This window comes from Archocentrus centrarchus, chromosome 22 (assembly GCF_007364275.1).
Source record: "Archocentrus centrarchus isolate MPI-CPG fArcCen1 chromosome 22, fArcCen1, whole genome shotgun sequence".
Taxonomy (NCBI): Eukaryota; Metazoa; Chordata; class Actinopteri; order Cichliformes; family Cichlidae; genus Archocentrus; species Archocentrus centrarchus.
Window position 1 is genome coordinate 26,731,163 of NC_044367.1, and position 10,628 is coordinate 26,741,790.

A 10,628-nucleotide genomic window follows, 5' to 3' on the forward strand; every position below is an offset into this window, starting at 1 on the left:
TCACAGAGTTTTTGGACTGACATTGGGAACTGGATTAATCTCAAACTTAACGTTCCTTCATTTGATGTTAATTCTATTTTATTTTATGTGGAAAACTTAAATCCAGCCTTCTCTGATGCTATAAATATAATTGTTCTTTTAGCCAAATACCACATTCATTGTAATAAATGGAAAGGTAATAAGCCCTCCTTTTCCTGTTTCATGAACGAATTTAAATTATATTATTCATCGATATGTAAGATCAAAAAATGGAAAACTGCTAGAATCATCTCACAACAGATAGCTGAAAATTTTCTGTTCTAAGTCTATATTTGTTTGGTTCTCTCTTTATTATTCAATTCATTACTATTGCATACCCCTAGCTTGTTATCCTCTATGAGAGTTTGTATTCTGAAGTTGTTTTATACTGTTATTGTATTGTTCTTGAACGCTGTTTAATAAAAAAAAAAAAAAAAAAAAAAAAAAGAAAAACATTTCCTTCTGCTCCATCTGAGCGCGCCGGCTCCGCCTCTTTCCGCTTGTGCAGACAGACTGCACGTAATCAGCTGACTGCTGCTGTGCTTCATCAATGTTCACGTGAAAAACTAGGGGCTGCGTGAGCGCAATCTTGTAATGCTTTATATTTTACAAGCATTCTCCTAAATACGTTTCTACTGCAGGTCTATATTTAGTCACAAACCAGGGATTAAAGTATCAAAAATATTTTTGACGGGGAAGGGGTCCTTCCGGTACCGGACAGTCACCAGTGCTAATAGCTGCGCTTGCTAGCAGTATGTCCGGGAGCTGAAGTAGAGAAAAAAATAACAGCTGATTCTCAGCACAGCGAGCACAACACACAACAAGGCAGAGAGCGTGGAAGCAGAAAAAACATGTCAGCGATGATCGCTCAGTGTCAAAGGGAATCCATCGCAGCGACGGAGGATCTGAGGGGGCTGTTTTCTACCTCCTGATCCCCCACTTCTATGGAGGACCAAAACTGACATAATCAGAAATAAAGCAGAAATATATATATAGTGTATATATCTTGTTTTTCCTTTTCCTTATACACGCGTTTTCATCAAGAAATATATAAATTTTCTTTTTCCTTTTCCTTACACATGCATTTTCATCAGGAAATGTATATATTTGTTTTGCCTTTTCCTTATACAAGCCTTGTTCTTTTTACATTTCCTCGTCCGCTTTTCCTTTACCACATGTATTTCTGCCTGCTCTTTTTCCTTTACCACATGTATTTCTGCCTGCTCTTTTCCCTTTACCGCACGTATTTCTGCCTGCTCTTTTCCCTTTTCCGTATGCATTTCTGCCTCATTATGCAAATGAGAGGGTTGTCTTCTTGCTCCAGCTCCTCTACTATTGGTCAATAAACAGGAAGGAGCAGGATCCATTGCAGATCGATTGTGCATGCCTGCGCCTTTGACTTCAGTTTAGCAGCCCCGAAAAGTTCGGCAATATCCGTAACTGACACACTCGCAAGCAAAAACGACTCCAAGGCATCAGCGGGCAGCAAATATCCAGGTCTCCCAGCAGTTCTTGTGTGGTACAGACTTGTGCAAGCGACACGCCACCTCCTCCAAAATCTGGAGAACTAATGGGTCAGCTTCATTATCCGTGTCTGCAGCTAAATGCAGTAGCCCTCATTCAAAAATATCTACACTAAACAATAAATAGTCATCACTGACAGTATTGCTTTCAGTTAAGCTAGCAAGGTGACTTAATTCTTCTGCAATTGTCTGAGACAGACCTGGAAAATTCACGGATGCTCATCATCTTTATGATATAGCGAAAGGTAAGGTTAACAATAACAGTACTTGTTAGTTAGCAGTGGTAATGTTATCCAGCATTGTCATTTTATCATTCTGTATCTGCGTATAAAAGAAACAATCTCTGATTGGAAAGTAAGCTAACATCAACTTTAGCCACAGGTAGCTAAAATATATACTGCTGCCTGTCAGTGCTGTAATGTTAAAAGGTTTACTTTCTATATTAATGTAAAAATCAGTGACATCTTCCAACACTGTTGTTTAGAATAGTGTTTTAAATATTGACCTGAAAGCTATATGCCAAACCATTTCCATGTTCTGATGTGATTCATAATTTTCTTTTTGCCTTCTTCTTGTGTCCATCTTTCTCAGCAGCAGCCCACCTAACAAGCATGTCAGTCATCAAGATGTTACTACAGTGTGCCATGCTGTTCCAATAATGAACAAAAAACTAGTGGTATTTGAGTTTCCACGATTTTCCAGTGGACACAGAAATACGTGTCTGTTGAGGGAGAGCGATCAGGAGAGATGAGGGCCAAGTTTTAAAATCCTTTGTGGAGGAAGACAGTGTGTGACAGTGTCTGAAAGGAGACAAACCAGGTCAGAGCCTCCCTACAACTCACACTTCTTGGATGAACATTCATTACTGCAAGCAGCTGTGTTGGAAATCAAATCTCTCTGTACATCTACCTGTGCTTTTTAAAAAAATAGCTATTAATGAATGAATTGATGTGAAGAATTCTGTAAAATGTTTGTAAATAGCTTGTCTTGAGTGATATGCATATGTACATCTTTTACATTAAATTGCATATTTTTGTACATTTTACACATTTGGCAATGGAGCACATGGAGGAGAAAAAATGCTCAAATTAAAGCTTCCATTGTGGAACAAAGAAACAAGGTTTGTGGCAGTTTCTTGCAAACATTTATTAATTATATTAAACACTGTACATGGAGCAGTGATGGTAAAAAATATATATATTAGTACATACACAATTTAGGTCCATTTTGCATTGGCAGAGAAAATGTATTTATGAAAGGCATATCAATTGCATTTCAACATTAACTAAATAAATTCCTCAGGGTTTTTCAACTGAAGAAGACATCCATGTAGATGTCATGATAGAAATGATCAAGTCTCTGTCTCATTGAGAGGATAAGCTCCTCATCCCCTTCAACTCCATGCAGCAGCTTGCATATCCCTGGTTGTGGACGTGTGTCCTTCGGTTTCTCCCTGCTGGCCATGATGTGAGGATCTGGAAGAGGACCTGCAAAGTGAGATACTGTCAATTTAACATAGATTTCATTATGTCATGTGACCTTGCAAACTATGACAGTCACACTAATCACCTCCCTGTACATGTTTGTAATGCAAAAATAACTCCTTTAATAGTTCAAGCTGCTGCAAATTTTAATAGTAAATTTTATTATAAAGATAATATAGAGGGCATATATGAAAAGGCAGTACATACTATTACATACATACTATTCACTCTTATGTTAGAAATGCATTACCATCTTTGAATAGCTGGGGGCTATATATATGTTTTGACAATATTTATTTATTACTGTTAATCTATTAGCATAACTTGTTCTTCAAATAGCCATTTAGATGATTGGGGGATGAATGAATGTGACTGCTGCCTGGGTCTTCTAGGTTCTTATTTGTCTGCAGTGTTTATCTCCTGACATCAGACGGCTCACTGTGCACCTTTCATCCTCGCTGAAGCTGTTCAGCCTGGGATGAGCATCTTCCTACTCACGTCTGTATCTTGCAAGAGTTTAATTTCTTAGGACGTGGTGCAGTAGCGGGTGGACAGTAAAAAAATGCGCAGGTGTCTGTCTGTAGGCAACCGAAACTGCAGGACGCTCAGGCAGCACCGGGAAACCACATTTAACTTCCAAATAACAAACGATTGCGTATTTTCCGTGACGGGCGGCAACCCTAGTCTATACTATAAGGATCTAATCAAGATTAGAGCCTAAAGATGTTCTATTTGCAAAACAGAAAGGTCACGTAATGTTAGCTAGCAAACAATTGACTAATGCTATCCTAGTCTATTAATTAACAGCTAGAAAAGACAAAGACACGTACCTGTGTTCAATGTTCAATGAAGAATTTGTAGCCTTGTCCAGTTGTGAACGTGTTGTTCGTGAAAACTTGTCTGCATGTCATAGTATATCCTAAAACCATATTAGACTGTGTAAACTCCATGGCCATAGATATATGGCCAAAGGCGCAGGCATGCACAATCGATCTGCACATGGATCCTGGTCCTTCCTGTTTATTGACCAATAGTAGAGGAGCTGGAGCAAGAAGACAACCCTCCTCATTTGCATAATGAGGCAGAAATGCATACGGAAAAGGAAAAAGAGCAAGCAGAAATACGAGCGGTAAAGGGAAAAGAGCAGGCAGAATACATAACAAGAATAACAAGATGGCGCCGGTGAGGTCAGCAGCCGTCGTACCTGCTCCTACGCTTTGTTTGTAATATTAGGTTTAGCTCTAATTTTGGACTTTATAATTCCGCCTGCTCTGTGTCATATCACGTATGACAGACAGACTCTTTTTAATATCAGAATACAGCACTCTGGCTGTATTCTGACACCTTTTTCTCCTGACCCGCTTGGCCCCAGGAGATCCTGCGTTTCCAGTGGGCCAGCTCAACAAAGGACGCGGAGCAACCCAGGTCACGGACAAGGCCCGAGGGAAAAGAGCCGGCGTAATAGAGAGGCTGAGGCGCAGAGCGCACCAAACGCCACTGCCGAGCATCCTGTTGGCTATGTCCAGTCCTGGATAACAAGCTGGACCAACTCAGGGCCAGGATAACAGTTTCAGAGGACAGAAGGGACTGCAAGCATCATCTGTCTCACGGAGACATGGCTGACCCCCATCTTACCGGACCACGCCGTACAGCCGTCGGAGTTCTTCAGTGTTCATCGCACGGACAGAACGAGGTGAGTCTGGAAAATCAGAGGAGGAGTGTGTGCCTAATATTAATAACAACTGGTGTGACAGTAGAATGTTGTCCCTCTGAAACATCATGTTCACCTAACCTGGAGCTCCTAACCCTGAAATGCAGCCCCCCACTACCTGCCCCGCGAGTTCACTTCGGTCATCTTCAGCGCCGTCTATATTCCACCTCAGCGGACACAAACACTGCACTATCCGAGCTACATGAGGCTATTTCCACCTATCAGGCTAACCAGCGTGATGCGCTCTCATCGTAGCCGGGACTTTAACAGTGCAAACTTGAAAAAGGTGATACCGGAGTTTATTCAACACATAGACTGCCCCACCAGAGAGAGAGGACCCTAGACACTGCTACTCTCCATTCAAAGAGGGCTACAAAGCAAAGCCTCTTCCGCCTTTGGGAAGTCTGACCACACCTCTGTCCTTCTTATGCCGAAATACAAACACGGCTCAGGCAGGAACCCCCTGCTGTGAGAGAAGTGCACGGTGGTCTGATCGAACAGAGGCCGCTCTGCAGGGTGCGTTGGATTCAACCGACTGGGACATGTTCGCAGCAGCGCGGGCGGAGACATCGAGGAGTTTACGGAAACTGTTGTGGGATTTATTGGGAAGTTGTTGATGACACTTCACTTAGGAGGACCATCAGGACTTTTCCAACCAGAAGCCGTGGGTGGATAAATCTGTCCGCGACGCCCTGAGGTCCCGCACCGTTGCCTACAACTCCGGCCTCGCCTCTGGGAACATGGAGGACTACAAGGTTGCATCATACAACGTCCGCAGAGCGGTGAAAGAGGCAAACATTGCTACGGCCGCAGACTGGAACAGCAACTACAACAGTCTGACTCCAGGGGACTGTGGCAGGGACTACGCACCATCACGGACTACAAAGCACCACACACACCCCCGGTGAGTGCCGACGCTTCTCTGGCTGATGAACTCAACATCTTCTTTGCGCGCTTTGAGTCGGGAAGCCGACAGCCCGCTGCACTCCCGGGCCGGAGGGGCGGAGACACTCACTGTGACGGAGCGCGACGTGAGGAGGGCGTTTAGACGTGTAACACCAGGAAAGCGGCTGGACCAGACGGTATTAGTGGACGTGTCCTTAAGACCTGCGCGGACCAGCTGGCACCGGTGTTTACACTGATATTCAACCTCTCACTGAAACTGTGTGTGATTCCCACCTGCTTTAAAAAGGCCATCATAGTCCCTGTCCCAAAGAAACCACACCCCAGCAGCCCCAATGACTTCAGGCCCATAGCACTCACCTCTGTGGTGATGAAGTGTTTTGAGAGACTCATCAAGACATTCATCACCTCCTCACTGCCCCCCCACCCTCGATCCACTACAGTTTGCATACCGGCCAGACAGATCCACAGATGACGCCATATCCTTCCTCCTCCACAAGACCCTTTCACACATAGACACTGGTAAGGGGAACTATGTGAGAGTGCTGTTTGTAGATTACAGCTCAGCATTCAACACCATAGTTCCCTCCAGGCTGGTCTCTAAGCTGCTGGACCTGGGCCTGGGCCCATCCTGTGCAGGTGGGTTCACAGCTTCCTGACCAGCAGACCACAAGGTGGTACGAGTGGGTCACCTCACCTCATCCTCCCTCACCCTCAACACTGGATCCCCCCAAGGCTGTGTGCTCAGCCCTCTGCTGTACTCACTGTACACCCATGACTGCGAGGCCACGTCAGAGTCCAACGTCATCATCAGTTTGCTGACGACACTGCTGTTGTGGGACTAATCTCTCACAATGAGGAGACAGCCTACAGGAGAGAGGTCTCCCGCCTGGAGAACTGGTGCCAGGAGAACCAACCTCCTGCTCACGTCACAAAACAAAGGAACTGATTGTGGACTTCAGCAGGAAGCAGCAGAGGGACTACCATCCACTTGTCATCAGTGGTGCTGGGTGGAAAGAGTGGACACTTTCAAATACCTGGGAGTGACCATCTCACAGGACCGGTCCCTGGACTCATCACATAAACATCACTGTGAAGAAGGCCAGACAGCGTCTCTACCTCCTCAGGCGGCTGAGAGACTTCAAGCTCCCACTCAAGGTGCTCAGAACTTTACAACCTGCACCATCGAGAGCATCATGCGTGGGAGCATCACCACCTGGATGGAAACTGCAACCAACCAGGACTTCATGGCCCTAAAAAGGTGGTTCGTTCAGCGGACGGACCATCAGAACCACCCTCCCCAACCTGCAGGACATTACACCAAGCAGTGCAGGCTGAGGGCCATGAAGATCCTAAAACAGCCCAGCCACCCCGGACACTCTCTCTTCTCCCGGATCCCATCAGGCCGGCGTTACCGCTGCCTGAGGGCTAAGACTGAAAGGTTGAAGAAGAGTTTTTAAACCCACAAGCCATCCGTCTGCTCACTCTGAGCCCTAACTGGACCATTATTGCACAGTGTAATTATAATTTATAATCTATAATTTATAATCAATAATTCCACGTAAAAGTGTGCATAGTGTATAGTATATAGAGTATAGTGTATAGTGTGAATTACTTTTTTATTATTATTCTTCTTCTTATTATATGTGTGTGTATATATGGTTGCAGGTACAAAATACAGTTCACTGTGCATTGTACTGTGTATAACTGTGCATGTGACAAATAAACACTATCTTAATCTTAAATCTTAAATGTGGTAAAGGAAAAGCGACGAGGAAATGTAAAAAGAACAAAGGCTGTATAAGGAAAAGGCAAAACAAATATATACATTTCCTGATGAAATGCATGTGTAAGGAAAAGGAAAAAGAAAATTTATACATTTCTTGATGAAAACGTGTGTGTAAAGAAAAGGAAAAACACTATATTTACATTTCTTGATGAAAATGCATGTATAAGGAAAAGGAAAAACAAGATATATACACTATATATATATTCTCTGCTTTTATTTCTGATTATGTCAGTTTTGGTCCTCCCATACCACTCCATTCCAGTAGGGTGGCGGTAATGCAGCTCTAAGCTGGTTTGGTCAATCACAAACCCACAAGAACAAGAAGACGACTGAGCCCTGTATGCAGCTAATGTGAGCGAAACGTTATTTAATTATCGGATTACATTTTTTTATTTCTTTCCGATATCCGATCCAGTAATTTAGGCCAGTATCGGACCGATACTGAATATCGGATCGGCACATCCCTAGTGTATACACACAGTACCAGTCACAGCATCAAATTAAACCTTTATATTATCAGGCAAAGGACCCAACAATCAAACGACCCCCTGTGAGCGAGCACTTGGCGACAGTGGGAAGGAAAAACTCTCCCTTAAACAGGAAGAAACCTTCGGCAGAACCGGGCTCAGGGAGGGGGCAGTCATCTGCCGCGACTGGTTGGGGGTGTGAGAAAAGTTGGTACTCTCACTAAAAAAGTGTAAAACTTTTTAGACACAAAATTGTAGATTATGTCCTATTATCCTATAATTTCCCAACTCTTTTGAAAAGATGGATGTCTTGTTTTAAATTGGTAAGCTTGACAAGCAGAGCTGACTTCTGGTTTGTCAATTTAAATTTATCAAAAGTATTTTAACAAACCCTATATTGTATTTTTTTTTTTTTATATCTTGAAAAATCAGCCTGTGATCATTTTTCAGTAAGAATTTTAAAGAAGAGGGTTTGTCCAAACCAGTGTTGTGACTGAAAAGTCAATCTGTGAATTTCACTGTCCAGGCCGTCATTAATGAAATTCACAACATTAGAAGCCCAGCGTGAAAGCGTCTCCTTGATAGTTCTGCCCAGTGATCTTTTTGGAGGTGAGGGCGATGTTTGTTCTCTCTTTTCTTCACTGTCAGGTTCTGGTGTCTGACTCTCAGGAAGTGGAGAAGCTTTCCACTGCTTTCTTCACCGTCAGGTTCTGGAGTTTGAATCTCAGGAACTGGAGAAAGGTTCCCAGGATTGAAAGGGGTTCCATCTTTTCTTGGTGCTCTTAGATTTTGGAGCAGTGACATTAAAGTCACAGAAACAGCGAACTCAAAAGCTTCATCGCCCGATTCCATGATAGCCTGCAGCACGTATTTTGATCTAAATTTCTTGCACAGTTTTTTGTAGATGGAGATGTGCAGGCTGTCAGCCCTTTTTGGGAGAGTAAAAAACATCGTGCCTCTAGTCCTCCTTGTTACAGCATGCACTAATTGATCAAGATCCATGTTTAGTATGGATGCTCTGGTTTTAGCAGCAATGTGGTCAACCAACTTTGCAAGAACCACAGTAAGAAAGGTCTCATTGATCAGGACCTCAGGACATGGCGGATGTGATGAAGAACTTACGAAGTGATATGATTCTGAGTAATCAGAAAACTGTGGAGCTCGCTCAGGAGTCAAATCATTCGTGTGGTCTGAACTCTCTGATGAAGAGTCACTTCTTTCTAACGTTTCTGTGCTGTCCTGCCCAGCGCTTTTAGCATCCTGAGAGTCAAAACGCCAGCACACCTCGCAGTTACAGCGCGGGCATGCCACCTCGTCACATGACTCATCCTCCATTCTTTTACAGCCATCCAACATGTATTTAAACATTTCCCCTACATTATGGACAATTGGTAAAATGCATTCTGCTGTTACCGAGTCATAAATGTTAAAGACAAAAGCTGACCATGTGAGTTGAGCCAGCGATGAGTTTACAGTTTTAGTAATCTCTGCTGAGAACAATCTCACTAATTGATCCAAGTTGTGGGAGCTTTCCTCTGCTACATCCAGGGCTTCACCAAAATAGCAATGAAGGCTGTTCCTAAAGCAGGCTTGAACATCCTGCTCCGTCACTCTGCAGTGACTGCTCCCATCCTGGACAGTTCCATCATCACCACTTGAATGATAGTGTTTCGAGGCAAGAGCCTGAGGCTCTACACCCTGCAGGATCAAGGCGCTAATTTCACCGATAACTGCATGACACATGTCGGCCAGCAGAATGCTGACTTCTGATCCACTATCATAGGCATCCAGATATATCCACTCACTGAAACAAAAAAAACAGACAAATGTGGTTGAGCAAAAACAAACCTTTAACCAGCACATGCATGTGTATATTTAGTGATAATGATCTGCTACTTGTTTGCTTGATCACTGTAAACTTATGACTTACTCGTGTGAAATATCTTGCACATAGGGTGTGACGACTTTCTCAAAGTCTTCCAGGGCCACCACAGGCAGCTTTAAATGACTGCAAACCAGTTCTCTCATTTCTTCTGATATCTAGAAAGACAATTAGATTTTTAGGTATTCATGACACATCAGCAAAAATTTCTGCAATGGGAAATAATCACTGTTAACCAAATTTAAAAGCTGGCTGCATCAACTCGATCAGATAATATACATATATGTGATATATTAACATTATTAACAATTCAATTATAAATATTACCATACAGCAATGTGATGAATGTTATTTTTATCATGTCCTCAGGATAACACAGAACTCTTCATTAAGAATAAAATTAATCTATAAAAATATGCTGATGACAAAATGTGCAGCTTGTTTTGTTTGTTTTACCTTATTCTGGTTGTGTAAATATAAGTTTTCCACAATATTTCAGCTCTTCCAGAAATGTAGTCAGTTTTGTACAACTGATAGATGCACGTCTTCCAGGTTATGTCCAAGTGTTTGATTCTTGCAGCCACGAAAAGTCTTTGCATCTCCTGAGAGGTCTGAATTCTATTAAAAGCTTTAGCAGATAAAACGAATTTGAAAGTGTCTTTTATCCTTCATACGTCATATTCCATCATTTTGATGTGTGCGACGTTCAAATTCTATATTCGACGTGCGTGCGCACGCGTACATGCAACTCCCCCCACCCCCCCCCCTTTTCTCCGGGCTCAAATCACGGCCAATCACATCGCTCTATTGTTTCAGTTTCGAGAATCAAACTTTTGGCGTCCAATGGGAGA

The 10,628-nt window shown here is 43.0% G+C and overlaps 1 protein-coding gene across 1 annotated transcript; it reads right to left on the reverse strand.

Moving 5' to 3' along the window:
• Positions 1 to 7,920: 7,920 nt before the first annotated feature.
• LOC115773058 (uncharacterized) lies at positions 7,921 to 10,392 on the reverse strand. The gene is made up of 3 exons (XM_030719564.1): positions 10,234 to 10,392; positions 9,826 to 9,935; positions 7,921 to 9,699 (listed from the first exon to the last, which is right to left on the reverse strand). Exons 2-3 carry the CDS (start codon positions 9,921 to 9,923, stop codon positions 8,439 to 8,441), a joined length of 1,359 nt encoding a protein of 452 aa, XP_030575424.1. The 5' UTR covers positions 9,924 to 9,935; positions 10,234 to 10,392; the 3' UTR covers positions 7,921 to 8,438.
• Positions 10,393 to 10,628: the final 236 nt, after the last annotated feature.

Bases quoted from the DNA above. Each gene is read 5' to 3' on its own strand.
- LOC115773058 (XM_030719564.1), bottom strand. From the start codon at position 9,923: ATGAGAGAACTGGTTTGCAGTCATTTAAAGCTGCCTGTGGTGGCCCTG. The intron at 9,700-9,825 runs GTAAGTCATAAG...TTTTTGTTTCAG, and splicing joins GTGCAAGATATTTCACACGA to TGAGTGGATATATCTGGATG.